The following is a 16466-nucleotide window of genomic DNA, read 5'->3' as shown; positions in this document are numbered from 1 at the left end:
ACAGTTGAGAAACAAAATGAAACTTTCATAAATGAATCAGCACACATTCCTGGCTACAACAAAGAAAAATTGCTATAGAAATCTCTATTAATTATGCAAGTACCCAAAGGGACCTTTTGATGCACTTTTCTTTTATGCCCCCACTTGCCATATAAGCAATAAAACTGTTTTTGAAAGCAGTTTACCATGTCATGTAAAAATGAGCCGATCGATTCCATGGCCTGTCTGAATTTATCATTCTTATTGCAGGTCAAATGCACCATCATTTATCACGAGTATATGAACATTTCAATACATGAAACAAAATCATAACAGAGTCGTACATATGTATTTTCTTTACTTTATTACAGATTTCATCGACGCCATAAAGGTGTATAAGGATTTTACAAAGACTTAAAAACCAACGCCAATTTGATTGAAGAATTGAAGCGAGATAAATCATCACTTCCCAGGGCAATACAGGTACATGTAATATTCCCAATTAACTAGATGTATGATAACAGAAAAACAAGCAATTGACATATTTTAAGTGTTGGGGGTGGGGGGGGGGGGGGGGTGGTATTGTAAAGAGAGTCAGAGTAGAAAATTGCACTGTGTAATATGACAAATCACTGGTATTCAGGTTAGTGTATTCTGTAGTACAATGCCCTCGCAGAACAGGTCCCCGTTTCATAAAACTTGATATCAATAACAAGTTACAATAACTATTATAAGCTACTGAAATCGTGGCATCCGATTGGCTGAGAGCAAATCTACCATAGAAATTTAGCATTTGTTATTGATAAAGAGTTTTATGAAACAGGGCCAAGATCCAGCAAGTAAGTTAGACAATATCTGGACATTGTGCAAGTTTCATCTACATTTAAACAGGTCTGGCTGAAATGTAATATCCTAGGATAGAGTATTCCTAACAGGCTACGGAATGCAAGTTGAGATAGAGAACAATTACACAAACCTATTATGTAACGACTATACTGATGCTATGAATGTCGTTGGACTAGAGGCATGTCTATTTTTATTACTTGTAAAACAGAAATTGCTGTATTGTACATGTTCAAAAGTAGCAAACTTACAAAGATATTGAATAAAAACAAAAAATATTAAAATGCTGAACAATACGACTGCAGGTCCTGCAATTTTTACTAGCAGCTGGAAAAAACAATAAAGCATCAGAACATGTCAACTAAAAATTGAACCTCATTCTTGTTCAAAAAACATATTGGCAAGAATCAATATATTAGCAGCAACACACATTTTTCGTTTTTCTTTGAAAAGGTGGCAACCTTACTTCAACTGATGACAAAACAAATCAATATTCAAATCTCAAGACTAGACTTATAGCAAGAAGCAAAACATTTTGATAAAAGCTACCATGACAAAAGCTATTAATTTCATGACTTTTTATGTCACTATCCAAGTACCTTGTTGATTTCAGTACATGCCGATAAACAGGTCATTTTTAATCATTAACAGACCATTATCATTCCTGGCATCAAAAATCATCTTCTTTTATGTCTCAATAAGCCATTCTAACCCTCAACTGAAGGAATGAAATATTGATTGCTGTATACTGTACAAAACATGCTGATGATGTGTAAAAACAATCTAAAAATTTACGATACAAAGATAACGACACATAATATTGGGAAAAAATACAATTTTCATTTACATGTAAATTTGTATATATATATATCACCCAGACAATTATTGTTGCATACAAAATGAAGCCCAAATACACTAGATGATTGTAATAAAAATATTCACATGGCTTATCTGAATGAATCTCTTGTGTCTGTTCCTATTGTACTTTCTGTGACATCATAGACGTTTGGATAATTGAAACGCCTTCTAAGAGCACAACTTTCAGGAGTTAGGCTTAAATTTGGGGGAAATGACCGCAGATTCATGAGACTGAACCACTTGCATTGATGGGTAGCTGCACGACAGAGATGGCTTGCTACACCTGAGGGGTGTTTCACAAAAATCCTAAGTCGAAATTAACTCTAAGTTGGACTTAACAGTTATGGAAAGCCATTTGTAGCCTTAAAATAAAATATATTCACAAGTGAAAATTCAAATATTTGAGACTTTTTATAAATTCCACATCAATAACATGAAATCTCCTTGATAATAGAAAGTATGAATGATTTGAATCGACATTTTATGTCTTTCAAATAACTTTTACAAAATATTTTCATAGATGCAAACGGCTTTCCATAATTGTGAAGTCCAACTTAGAGATAGATTCAAGTTAGGATCTTTGTGAAACACTGCCCTGGTTCACAGCCTAATGCAATAGTGGTCTGATGGTTAGTTTTCTACCTGACTGCTAAGAAAGCATGTGTATGCTTGTATTAAGTAAGCAACCAGGGGACCAAAGGTTTTAAGTCCTCTCAGAGGGACTTGGTAATGAGGATTAATCATGCCTTTCCAAAGGGCACTGACCTGGTTTTGAACCCAGGACCTCCCGACTAAGAGACCACTGCTCTACCACTGAGCCACCATGCCTCCTGTATCGTATCTCCATACAGTGGATGTCAGGTCATGAGCTTTTGAATGATTTGCCGGATGCCTGCAAGTAGGCCTTCACTGCCATTGATGATACCACCGTCTAGTAGATATATTATCCATATCAAAAGAAATCAATACAAAAACACACATTGCTATAAAGATCCCACTTTTGATACTTTACTTGGTCCAATTGTGCTCCTAGAAAGTCATTCCACTGCCCAATCAAATTTTTCTCCATCACAGAAAGTTACCGGTATGTTAGGGTTATATTCCCCTTCATTAATGTGCTTAGGGCATAAATCATTTAAATATATGTATGGTATGTATACATAGAATGTTACTGTAGATATCAATTGCATTTTTGGATTGTGACAAATCAGTAACAGTTATGATAATCAAACAAATATAAGAAACAAAATAACTTATGAAACTAGATTCTAAGGTATCATTTATCATATGAAACTTTGATACAAATATATATATATACATGTACATATCTATTCATACTACAGCTAGCTGGCTAGAAGTGGAGTAGACAAAAATACATTAACACTTTTATTTGAGCACCAGTTAAAATATGGCTTGGCCTTTAATACATAATTTTACTTAACCAATATATTAAGCATTCCTCACTCCTCCCATGGCATTGCATTGAAACAATGTTTCAAAGAGAGAGGGGGGGGGGGGGATTAGGGAGTGATAGAGAGAGAGAGAGAGAGAGAGAGAGAGAGAGAGGAGAGGAAAAAATGTAGAATGAGAAGTGTGGGCTAATTTGAATCTCTCCTAAAATCATATCTAAAATCTAAGGAGAGTAATGAACATGTCATTTTTCTTTAAAAGGGAAGAAAAAAACAAAAACGATTCTAGTGTAAAAGAGGGCAGACACAATAATTTAATTGTTTCGCCACATACATTTTAGCAAAAGGGGTTCAATTTCAAAGGCTTTAATCTGACATGCCTGGGCCTTGTGTGCATACAGTAGCTCAAACAGAGAGTACTATTCGAAACAAAATTAATTCAGTTCTCTTCCCCCCCCCCCCTCCCTCCCCTCTCTCTCTCTCTCTCTTCATTAAACAATGTTATCAGGTATTCCTTTCCTTTATGTCCTTTTGCTGTGAAACAATGAATGTCAAATGGCAATACCAGTAATATGACTGATATCCCATCTTAATGACCTGTTGGCTTCTGTAATTCCTAGTATGCATTCCTAGGGTTCCACTATACCTTGAGAGCGACTACAAACAGACTTAAAACATAATAATCAACAGCAAACTTATTCTCTAAGCTAGAGACATCCAGCTTTTATCTTTGAAAAATACCTTTACACATGCTTAAATGTATCGTGGCTTATTTTCATGTTGTTCCTGAAAAATTACTGGCAAAAAAGGATTGATAGATTTCCAATGTTTAGAGATCTGTCTGAAAGCTGCGCCTCTGCCTTGAAGCTAAACTCATCTTCTCGGGAGATTTCTCATCCCCTGGTGATTCTCTTGCTCTCCTCGCCCCTTGCCGCTTCACTGGCCCTGAGATTGCAGGTGGTTTGAAGGGTGCAGCACCAAACGGATCCACATCCACGTCAAACCCTGCAGGGGGAGCAGCGGGCGAGTCAGGACTCGTGAAAGGCTGTGCGCCAAAGTCATCAACTGCTTTAGTCAGAGGCAGGACTAATTGTTTGTGGGATTGGGGTGGCGTGAGCTTGCGCCCAAAAGTGTCCTCGAAAGTGAGCTTGGTGTCAACCGGCTTGGGTTGCCCGTCGTCTGCGAGGGAGAATGGGCGTGAGCCAAACGCATCTAGGCTGTCCTGGGATCCTCGTAGCCTGGGCTGGCTGCCTGGGCTTGACTTGAGAGAGTTGGAGGCAGAGCTGGAGCTGCTGCGACGTGACGAACGGGAGCTGTTACTGCCACTGCGACGTCTTCTGCCTCCAGACGATGTTCGGCTGGAACGACGCACACCTACAGCTGTGCTCACCACATGAGGGCGCTTGTGAGAGGCAGGGCCTAAATTTGAATAAATTGAATAACATGATATAAAGTGAATCAAATTTGAATTCAATTTGAATAATATGACTTGAATTAGATTCAATGACTTGAATTAGATTCAATGAACTGAATTAAATGAAGAATATTGTCATAACGGAGATCTACAAGTCAAACAAATTTTGTGTGTCATAATTACAACATTTAGATTTACCATTACAAACAATAACTCAAAGACAATCAACTATCTTAAAAGCGCCTTTTGGGTAGACTACTTGAAGTACCTGTACATGCTCACATGGAATAAGGGCCCTCATGGAACCCAAGTCATTATTCATGCAGTTTCATATCATTTTGTATTTTCTTCATATTCCTTAACCGCTGTCCTTTACTAGTATGTTCGGTAGATTTTTCGTTGTTGATTTTACACAATCTAGCTGAACAAAAACTATTTTGTGAGGTGATAGGTATATTTTAACTTTGATGAAGAATGTTTTACCTGGTTGTTGGGCATCCTCTTTACTGCTCATCTCCAGATCAGAGCCATGAGACGCAACAGCATGGAACGGGACAGCACCAAACATGTCCGGCTCCTGCTTGGACATCTTAGATGACACTCCCTGAGCTCCTAACTCTGTTGGTGAGATGGGCGGTGTAGGGTTCCCGAGTGCCGTCTGCTCCCCAGAGACATGCTGCGTCTTGGCACGCCTCACCTCCGATCCGGTGCCCTGTCGCTTCTTGGATGACACCAAGAAAGGTGCCTTTGAGAAGACATCTGAACCGGTCGAGCCAACGGATGACTTGCTGGTCTCACGTTCAAATCCACTGCGAGGATTGAAAGGGGCTTCCCCGAATGGGTCCTCCTCCTGCATCGGAGGCGAGATGGGAGGGGTGAGGGCGCACATTCCCACTGGCTCGGTTGCTCGCTTGAGGCTACCCGTCTTGGCTTTGAAAGGAGCTTGGCTAAAGGGGTCGTCATCAGTCATGTCGATGAGCTGCGCAACGGGTGGCTCAGATTTTCGAACTTTCTGAGATGGCAGGTCCTCATGCAGATTGAGACTGGCCAACTCTGCGTCCGATAGACCATGGCCATCATCGCCTATCAAGGGTTGAGCGCCAACTTCATCAAAGTCATGGTGATCAGAATCATCATCGGATTCATCTTCTGACGACTCCTCTTGATCAAGCAACCCTCTATGAGCATGTTCTTCATCCTTCCTAATATCAATAGAATCACTATCAAAGGTATCATAGCTGAAATCACGCAAGCTACTCGACAACCGCTCCCCCTCGTGATCGCTACTTGACTCGCTTCCTCGATGCTGCCTGACACTTCCAAACGGCTTTGCTCCAAATTCATCCAGCTCTCGTATTGACCTTTCCAAATTGAAACCACCCGACGAAGATCCCGTACTGGTCAGTCTCTCAGACCTCCCTTCCTGCTTCCCCTCCCTCACAAAGTCATCTTCAAATCCCACCCTGATGCGAGGGGTGGATGCTGACTCTGGCTGGGGTTCCGTAGCCATAGCTCCTAGTAGGTCCGCTTCCTGGGGGCTCATGTGCCTTTGCTGCTGCTGTTGCGTCGTCTGCGAGGGCTGCGCAGCTTGACCGCCCCCGCTAAGACCAAAAGGCGTAGCACCAAACACATCCATGTGACCCCCTTTCCTCGCCTCTCCTTCTCCTCCTACAAGGGGTGGGGATGACTCCATGACGTGACCTTGAACCAGGGTCTGCTGACTTCCAGTTCCACTGGCTATCTGCTCCATCTCAGCTGCACCTCCAGATTGAGGGCGTCCTGTAAAGTCATGAGAGAACAATGCATGTAATAAACTACACCACTCTTCTCATTTCTAAAATCTGATTTTGTATTGGGATACTTTGCACCTTCTGGGCCACCTCATCCTTGTACAATTGTCATAAATGAAATTTAAAAAGTAAAGTTTTCACTTAAGATGCCTCGATTCATAAGAAAGTATAGCATGTCTTCAATGAATAACAACTTGTTACTAGAGGTAATTGCTTCTGTTTCCAAAATATGAATGTAGCCCTATTCAGTCTGAGCACATGGTTCAACACTCAATTCTTATGCAGGGGGAATCTTGGGAAAGCTTAAACTGACATCCTCTTTCCAATTACTAAGATTCACTACAGGCTACTTGAATGGGGCATTTAAATTCACATACTTTTAACAAAAAATCTCTTTTAGCAGTTATGACACACCTTAACATATTAATGGCATCATTTCAAGATATCAGTGCCCTTAATAAAGTTTTCCAATGAACCGATAAAAAAATATTTTATGGTCTACCTTCTCTGAGATTAAATGGGACGGCGCCAAAGACATCTGTAGTGTGGGGAGGATTCGAGATTCCCTGTATCTGAGGCTGTGCAACATTGGTTGCTGTTTCTGAAAAAGATATCACAAATAACAAAAGAAAATACTGATGAATTAAAATGTAAAATGGAGAGCCCCTTGCAGTTCATCATAATCATTACAATCATCATCAAAGTCATCATCATAATCATCATCATCATCAAAGTCATCATCATAATCATCATCATCATCAAAGTCATCATCATTACCATTATTGTAATCATCATCACCAAAAAACTTCTCATAACCATCACTTATAAGGACAATGATTATTTTCAGTCAAAAAATTGATGTTTTTATTGTTGGAAACATAAAATCAACAAAACAGAATGATACAATTATATATATACATGTACTACTAATGCATAGAGAGACTCCTTCTCTTTGGCCCAAATTCACAAAGGAGGTTTGTCCACAAACCTAGGTTTATGTGAGTCGTATGATGCGTTTTGACGCGTTTCAAACCAAGGTAACCTTAGTTTGTCGACAAACCTCCTTTGCGAATTCGGGCCTTTGAGTTAATGATGCATGTCATAAATTTACCTGGACTGACTTTTCGAAGTTGGTCAAATTCACTGTCCAAGTCTTCATCATCAGGGGGAGCTGGTAGCTGGGATGCTAGCATAGCAGACTGAGGACTGAACGGGTTAGTAGGACTCGCAAGGTCTTGAACAGGTGACACATGGTCTGCTGCATCAACTAGAGAGGGCAGCAGAGAGGAAAGAATCAAAGTCTGTTTTGGTGTTGTGGTTGATTTATGTGTGTGTGTGTAATTGAGTTTTTACAGATGTGTATCAATCAGATAAGATTATTTACATCTGGGAACCGACCTTAACGTCACCATCCGAAAGACATATTTATGCTTCACGAACGGTGTTAAGAATGATGTTGATGATCTATGGCTTAAAGGGGACTAGTAACTTAAAAAGTAAAATTTTGTGCACAGCTAGGATGTATGAAATCTCCCCCATCCCCAAATAAAAATGCACAATGAATGAATACCTTACTCACTGTACAAAAAGGTTACAGTTACCATGCTAGGAAATGTAACTAACCAAGAGTGGGCATTAGTACCACAGTGATACTGATGAGACTGACACGGATCAACATCAGACTGGACAAAACAGACTCTAACCCTTCTGACCGAGAATATGACCAACGAGAGTATTTATGCAATGGTTTTATGGTAATGAGAAAAGAAAAACATTACATTCTCAACAAAAATCTAGAGTAACAAGGGGAGACAGGGATAATCAAATAGGGAAAAGATGAAACTGAACTGTAAACTGAACTGATACCACATGCCCGACAATGTCTTTGGGGTTAGCACAAATGCTCTTTTGCATCTGAGTTTCCACTACACATACGCCCTTCTGCGTGCAGATCAAAGGGTTAGATTGGGATCGTGCAGGCAGGCAGATTTGAGAAGTGGATGATAATTACATGAGTTGCCCTCCATGACTGGCTGATTGATATCGTCCAGCCTACCTTCAACCAAGGTCCCTACTGCTCCTGCAGCCTGGGCCTGGGCCAGTGCCTGTGCTTGGGCCTGTAGGAACTGCTGCTGCTGCTGTGCTTGTTGTTGTTGCTGCTGTAAGGCTGCCTGTTGCTGTTGATACAAGGCCTGTTGCTCGGATGGTATGAACTGTGGTTGCTGGGAAAACGGAGGAGGCGAAGAGGCCTGGTACTGCTGTTGTTGTGCAGCGAGTTGTTGCTGTTGTTGGTATGCTAGTTGCTGCACCAAAAAAAGAAAATGTTACAAGATAGTTTTATTACTTTGAATTATGATATAGGAATATCAGCAAGTTTAGTATACAAATAATACACAGGTGTGAGTGCGTTACGGTCGATGCAGCGCATGAGGGTATTCACTATGGTGCAATAAAATTCACGGTAGCCGAGTTTATTTTGTGCCATTGTGAATACCCGAAAAGCGCTGCATCACCATAAAGTCACGAACGAAAACCTGTGTATTATTTGTTTTATAAATGGGTCCACAATCTTACATGTACCAAGGCCATAAGATGTCTCCCCTCAACCATCATTCATAGTTGTTATCACCAAAATGCACCCATTTTTTGGAGCCTACTGAACTATGATGCCGCAATAAAACTTTGAACAACAAATGGATTCTCAATACCAACCTGTTGTTGTAGCACAGCTTGTTGCTCTAAAGCAGCCTGTTGGCTAAGATATGCTGCTTGTTGCTGCTGCTGCTGCTGTTGTTGTTGCTGTAATAAGGCTTGTTGCTGCTGTTGATAAGCAGCTTGTTGCTGTTGTTGTAATGCTGCTTGCTGCTGCTGTTGAAGTGCTGCCTGTTGTTGCTGCTGCTGCAATGCAGCCTGTTGCTGTGCATACTGCGCCTGAATGCTTGCTTGTTGTTGCTCATAGGTAAGTTGTTGGGGTCTGGTGAAAGCACCATGTTGCCCAAACGCGGGCTGTTGCGGGGTTGGTTGTGGCTGCTGGTACGGCTGCTGGAAACCTTGCTGACCGGCGTAAGCAACTTGTTGCGGTTGCTGTGGTCCATAAGCAGCCTGGGCTTGAGCATTGTTGTATGCCAGTTGTTGTTGTTGCTGCTGCTGCTGTTGCTGCTGTTGTTGTTGTTGGGCAAGAGCGAGAAGTCTTTGCTTATTTTGTTGCTGGGCAAGTTGTTGTTCTTGTAGCAGTTGTTGCTGCTGCTGCTGCTGCTGCTGCTGCTGCTGTTGTTGTTGTTGAATTGCTTGTTGTGCTTGAACTTGTGGGGGACTTAATCCTACAAATTAAAGAACATTTACAAAATTAGGAAATAAGTAGCCTCGTGTTTATAATACAGGATATGACATCCATGCATTCCGAACAAAACACATCCTACATAAACACTAGCAGCAACTATAAACAGGTTGATGTGGACTTGTTAACAATGCTATTGCTCAGTTGTACAACATTGATGGCAACTGAAAGTGACAGTTCAAGTTGAGGCAACTCTGCCCTGGTATTTCATACTAGTTGTTTAATTTATTCATATAAGCGCCCTCCACTTAAGTAATTTAGAACAAATACAAATTTAAGTAGACTTAAAAAGATACTTAAACATTTATTAGTGTCTGTTCAAAATGAAACTCTGCTTACAATTATTCAAATTCTTAGCTACTATCTGCTCAGAGACAGGAGGATAATAAAAATAGTGCTTCTCTGGCTCTCAGCGGAAGACATCGTCTCTCTGACTTACTTTGCGCTGCGGCTGCTACTGTTGGACCTGTGGTGGGAGGTTGTCCTTGCTTTGATGAGCGTTGCCTGGTGATGGAGGATGGGGTAGGGAGTGAGATTCCCCCTGCAGCAGGAGCCACACCCTGTTGGGATGCCTTGGGCCTCTGCCTGGGTGTGACAGAGGTACTGACTTCCATCGGGCCAGCAGGGGTTCTGGAAAAAGACAAGACATGTTGATGAGTGAGAAAGGGAGGGTGAAGGGTGGGAGGGAGATACCCCTGCCTGAATGAGTGTGTGTGTGGGGGGGGGGGGGGCAAGGGTGTGACACAGGCTCTCATTTTCATGCAGCTACCATGAATTCCTCAGGCAATGAGACATGTTATTTCTCATTTTTTTTGTCTTTTCAACAAGGATCCTCGGCTCAGTGAGTGTCAAGAAGCCAATGCTATATTGGCAAATCTGGGCATTCCATGAGGAACAGTGAATATCACACTTTGTAGCATAACAACCACAGAGTTAAATTTGCGAATAAAAGTGAATTTTTGAGGTAGGGAGCTACAAATATCAGTGAACCTGGTCACATGGCCCCTGAAGGAAGTCACCTGATAGGGTGTGGGTGGGGGGGGGGGGGGGGGGGAGGAGATGAAAGACCTGTCATCTGATACATACCAGGGGGTGTTTCACAAAGATTTTAAGTCCAACTTAACTCTAAGTTGGACTTGACAATCATGGAAAGCTGTTAGCATCTTTGAAAATATTTTTTAAAAGTTATTCTAAAAAGCATAAAATATTGATTCAAATCATTTATATTTTCTATTATCAAGGAGATTGTATGTTCTTGATGAGGAATTTATAAAAAGTCTAAAATACTTAATTTTTCGCTTTTGAATATATTTGATTTTAAGGCTACAAATGGCTCTCCATAACTTTTAAGTCCAACTTAGTGTTAACCCTTACTGTACTGGGCTATTTCGAGCACTCTCTGACTGGGGGGGGGGGGGGGGGGGGGGGCCTGGGAGGCCCCCCCCCCCCTATGATCTCGGCCGTCGAATGTCCGATGAACGCGAAAATTTGCATGTTTGTAGATATTAACGTAAGGAGCAAGATGGTATAATTAGTTTTTTCCTAATATGCAAATTTTTGTCGTTATAGCATAATTATTATGCAAAATGCTAATTTTATACATTTTACAGAAAACTCTACATATTTGGCCGTAGACTTGTGAAGAATCTTGAAAATGTATTGAATAAATGTTTCCTTCATCTCAAATTCATGAGGTTTCATTATTTTTATGATATTTGAAAATGCATAGGTTAATTTGCATAAATTATGAGTACGCATTCATGAATATCAAATCTGGAAATATATAAAGGGAACTAGAATCATAACAAAAATTGTCAGACTCCACTTTTGTAATGTTGAAACTCATTATTCATATGAAACTTCTTCAAAATAGTTTTTTGATGTAATTAATAATGATAATTTATGCAAATTTGATGCGATTTTCAACTTTTTATTTTCTTATGTATTTTATTGTTTTTTATTTCTTATTATATCTATTGTTTTATTTCTAATGTATTCTTTTGTTCTGAAATACATCAAGTAACTTTGAGAAGCATATAAAAGCAATTTGATATCAATTCATATCTTCACATTTCTGCTTGTACATGAATATATGCAATCATGGCACTTTTTTGATGACATGCGCATACTAATTGTTATGTAACACCTTACAGGTATATCCGATTTCGGCGAAAATGGTATCAAAATGTGCGTAAGACTTAAGGAAAAAAAGTCATGAAAAAGACAATTCAAAATTCTGAGCGGTTGCGGCGCGATCTCCGAAAATGTTGAGGGGGGGGGGGCCTGGGAGGCCCCCCCCCCCAGTACAGTAAGGGTTAAGTTAGATTTAGGATCTTTGAGAAACATCCCCAGGAAACATGGGAAAGGAGATGCAAAATGCATTACATGTGTGACAGAGCATAGCATATTAAGAAAGGTAGTTGTGACACAGGCATGTGTGCGTATGCGAGCTCGGTCATAGGTTACATCATGGAGCTCCAAAAAGGACCCTCCCACGCACAATCTCTATGGGAGAGACTACTCTTTCAACCTTATTCAAGTTATTAAAGAGATGATTGGTATTACAAAAGTGGAGAATAGCAATGAAACAGAGAGACCAACTGAAGCTTTTTTCTAGCACTCATCAGAGTAAACCTCAAAGATAAACGAAAACTTACATTGGACAATTTAATCTGTAACTAAGGGAACACAGTGACCTGTTCCTTTAGTAATCAGATTTACTGTATTTACAGAAATACAACTGGACTTGATAACTTCCATCAGATCATTTATTCATCTGCAAGGTGGGTTTTGAGTTTAAAAACATATTGATCATGCACAAAAATACAGATACAGTTGGCATAAAAATCAACCTTTGACTCTTTCATACCTATTTTGGTTGTTGGTTTTGCTTCTGGAATGTTGCTGTCTTTGCTCACTCTCCGTCAGGGGGAGGGGCAGCTTGTTGCCATCAGGAACGGGTGATTTCTAAAAATAACAAGACAATAGTAAGTCATTACCGGTACTTAGAAGAAAACATAACACCACGCCTTGATCATTTGATTGTCAAGTGGATTTGGCGCCCTACAAATCTTATGTACATGTTTCATTATTATTACTATCCTCTCAATGCGTGTGTGAAACAAATATGAATCTTCGGAGTAAGTTTGATTAAATAGTATCTTTCAAATAATGTCTTAGAAAACTGATTCTTACATTAAGTTTTCAAAACAAATTATCAATTATCTTTGGTACAAAAAGTGGTTGTTTTGGGGAAAGGCATGATGCTAAATAGCGTAGTTGCATTCTGAATCAATTACTGATACATTTAACTTTTAATGGCATATATTTGCCAAAAAGTGAAAACCAAACTACCATTTCAAAACCACATTTTTAATAGTTAAAATGTCATAAATCTACTCAAAATCTTTTTCACATCCTTCAATTTTACCATGAACAAAAATCAATGTGATAGGAGTTTCAAATCATGAATAATCAATGATCAAAAGACTAAAATATCTCAGCTGATTTTAAAAATATTTTTAAAACCCTATTTTAGATATGAAGGGGTAAAGCTCAGTGTGTTTTTTTTTATAGATAATGAATTAAGAGTAATACACTTCACATACTGATCTCTATTTTATTACACAGGGCTAGGCGAGACATAAGACTTTTGTTGCGTACAGTTGCCATATGATTCATTGAAGCAATAAAAATTAGCTTTTTGGGGGGTGACCTCGTACCCCACCATATTTGAACGAGCCCTTACTGAGATATTGATTGTTGACAATTTGAGAGGTCTTACATGTAGATTCTGGATAGGGGTTTCCGAGCTAGCTGCCTTGAACGCTACATGGGAAACCTGGAATATATCCGGTCTCTTCTCTGCATCCACCTCCAACATGTATCCTGAAACCAAAACAAAACAATGTTTGTAAGTACTATTCAAGACTCTGATGCATCAATTCTTTTGAAAAGTAGGATAAACAATCCTTTACGGTTAAATCACCGAAGAGGTTCATCTGATTGGTGAATAATTTGGATAATTTGTTACAATGAGTAGAAAAAAACACCTATTTTGGTAAGCTGTCACTCGCAGTGCTGCAATTTTCTTCAGACCTATGTTGTAGACGGCTTTGTTGCTGAAACAGTTCAGCGATGTGGTAGAATGGTATTATCTAATGAAGAAAGTGTACTGGCCTATCAAAGTCTCTGTTCATGGATGTGTCCCTTTCAGTGCATATAATATATGTAAGGGAAGCCATTCATTTTCATACTGCTTGAAAAGAAAGAACTAATTTTCAAAATAATCCAGAATTTTAACTGAAAATAGGTAAGATGCTCACTTATAAGGGCATGCATCTCTCGGGAGTACTTAGTATTGTCCGGTATCGTGAAGTTTCCACTCTGTATTGCTAGACTACTCTCTCCAAAAGGAAGAGTAAAGAAACACAGCTTGTACAGCATACACCCTAATGCCTGCAAGACAGAAAATGAAATCAAAGCGATGGAAATGATATTTTTATAATTATATATATGTGAATAAGAACCAATTTTACTTTGAACATCACATTTTAATCACTTCATAAAGCATACATTCACAATAAGCTGTGCTCGCTCATATAGTTTTCATCTGAGACAACAACATGCATTTTAGAAGTAGACCCTGGCTCTCTAACTTACAATTCACTATACAATCTTTTGTTATACAACATTTGTTATATGAGAAAAGAAATAGTTACATTTACATGTAGTTATCATGGAACTATACGTTTTTTTATAGCTATACAATTCCTTTTGCTACATTAAATTGTATATTTGCAAATCAAACAAGCTACCTGACACTTATTTAAAGACTTGATCTTTTACATAAAACTTCTTGTAATCAACTTTTAAACTAGGTTTACTGCTTACTTACCCATATATCTGCTTTGGTTGTGATAGTTTTCTCTGAATACAAATCAATCATTTCTGGAGAGCGATAGGACACTGTGGTGTACCTGTGTTAAAACAAATGATAAAAGAAAACAAACAAAGATGTTAAAAATCTATATTTTAACCAGTAGAGTGGAATACATTTAAATGTCCAAACCTGGCGGATTATCTGATGCTATGATGTTATGAATGCACATAGACTGAATATAGGGGTAGAATCCCCCCTAGACATTGCAGCAAAACCTCCTGTGCCTTTTTAAGTTTATATGATTAAGCACGAACACACTTTTACACACAACCATGTACGGTTATATTAGCATGGCATTCAGATAGTTTTTGCAAGAAGCATATGGTATTTCTGGCCTTTTTTGCAAAACAACACTAGAAAAATACTGGTAGCTCTAGATCTGAAGTGTAAGACATTTACAGGTACATTGTTGAATGGGAAATCATAAGCCCTGTTCAGATACAAAACTCAATAGCGCAACCTTGGTAATAGGAGTCAACACAAGTTGAAAATGGGCCAAACAAGCTAAGGATTTCCTTCTCCACCTCATTCTTCCATTCTAAAGAAGCATTAGGCCTGTCGTCATCAGCTCGAGATTGCCAAATATCCCGCTATATTAACTATCCCAATCGCAAATTATCCAGTTAATTTGCGTCTTCATCAGCCCAAAGTTGCAATTAGCAAGATATTTGGTCAAGATAATCATCCCAAGATATCTTGAGCTAGTTTGCAAAATGTCCCACTATTTGCCTGGTGCGTCCTCACCAGCCCGAAGACTTGCACTATAAATATCTCAAACTAATTTCCCGAGCCCGAGTTTCAAGTTTCGAGGTCAAGTCTCGTGTTGATGAAGTCTTGAGTTGATGAAGACACGATTTGTAACTTCAGGATTATTTCCCAAATCAGAAATTGCAGGCTATTTGGCAATCTCGAGCTGATGAAAACAGGCCTATTGTCCAGATCAAATCTCAGATTTTGGAACTGATCCTCTGTCATTCTCGCTTCCAAGTTTTCACACCAGTCAAGGTAACAAACACACCTACATGCTTTGTTTGTTTGTTGTTGTTGTTGTTGTTGTTGTTGTTGTTTTTTTTGGGGGGGGGGTCCCTCAAACATTTTCTCCACATATCTCCTCCACACATATCGCATAATCTTTTATAATTTTAAGCAAAAGATATTATTTTCTAAGGAGTTGGGCTTGAAAAATTAATATGACGAAAATGCAATACACAAGGGTACAAATACTCATGTGAAAAGATCTAGAAATGCTGTGATGATAATGGCCACAGAGTTAATATTAAAGGCATTGTTTAACCATGTTTCCAGTTTTACAAATCTGAGATGCATGGCCCTACATGTACGTGTTACCAGTGTCTGTGATATGGTGTAACATTGAAGCCCTAAAAAAATTGTGTTTCAAAATGATCATGATGTGCCTCAAAAAAGTAAAAATTCTTTGAGTGACCTGTTTTACTATACCTCATTTTTCCTAATAGACTATAGAGTTATAAAAAACCGTTGGAAAAACGTTTTTTGACATTTCAAATTCCAATCATAAATATCTTGATAATCAGACAGGCAATCGGCATGTAAAAGTCATGGGATTCATGACTGACCTAAAGGTTTATAATTATGATTGCAGCATGAGCTAAATCCAGGATTTTGTTTAGAATCTGAGGCAAAGTTACCCTATTCCTTTAAATGCTGAAAATATAGTCGGTCTGTATGTGAAATTAATAAATAACGGACCACTTCACAAAAGTATGGTTTAAAATCAGGATGCTTTTCATTTTCCAGTATCATGAGTTATGAGGTCTTGAATTTCAATTGATTGAAAGTGAAGGCTGCAGGCACTGGTTGATGCTATTTTGGGCAAGTTCCTCACAAACTTTCACACATCATTATAGAGAAACCA

The 16466-nt window shown here is 39.1% G+C and overlaps 1 protein-coding gene across 2 annotated transcripts in view; it reads right to left on the bottom strand.

The window, feature by feature from the left end:
* Positions 1-326: 326 nt before the first annotated feature.
* Positions 327-16466, bottom strand: part of LOC753735 (BMP-2-inducible protein kinase) — a 67261-nt gene continuing 51121 nt past the window's right edge. The window contains exons 6-16 of one of the 2 annotated variants that reach the window (XM_030979034.1): positions 14528-14609; positions 13956-14088; positions 13415-13518; positions 12500-12597; positions 10070-10260; positions 9006-9613; positions 8305-8596; positions 7405-7560; positions 6796-6894; positions 4987-6282; positions 327-4508 (exon numbers count right to left, since the gene is read on the bottom strand). In XM_030979034.1, coding sequence (XP_030834894.1) covers positions 3919-4508; positions 4987-6282; positions 6796-6894; positions 7405-7560; positions 8305-8596; positions 9006-9613; positions 10070-10260; positions 12500-12597; positions 13415-13518; positions 13956-14088; positions 14528-14609 — 3649 coding nt within the window. In that variant the 3' untranslated portion in view covers positions 327-3918. The remainder of the gene's footprint in view (positions 4509-4986; positions 6283-6795; positions 6895-7404; positions 7561-8304; positions 8597-9005; positions 9614-10069; positions 10261-12499; positions 12598-13414; positions 13519-13955; positions 14089-14527; positions 14610-16466) is intronic. The other variant, XM_030979035.1, reaches the window with a different exon arrangement.

Source organism: Strongylocentrotus purpuratus, unplaced genomic scaffold (assembly GCF_000002235.5).
Source record: "Strongylocentrotus purpuratus isolate Spur 01 unplaced genomic scaffold, Spur_5.0 spur5_scaffold_10, whole genome shotgun sequence".
NCBI classification, from domain to species: Eukaryota; Metazoa; Echinodermata; class Echinoidea; order Camarodonta; family Strongylocentrotidae; genus Strongylocentrotus; species Strongylocentrotus purpuratus.
Note: the sequence above shows the minus strand (reverse complement) of the source record. Positions and strands in the feature narration are given on the sequence as shown.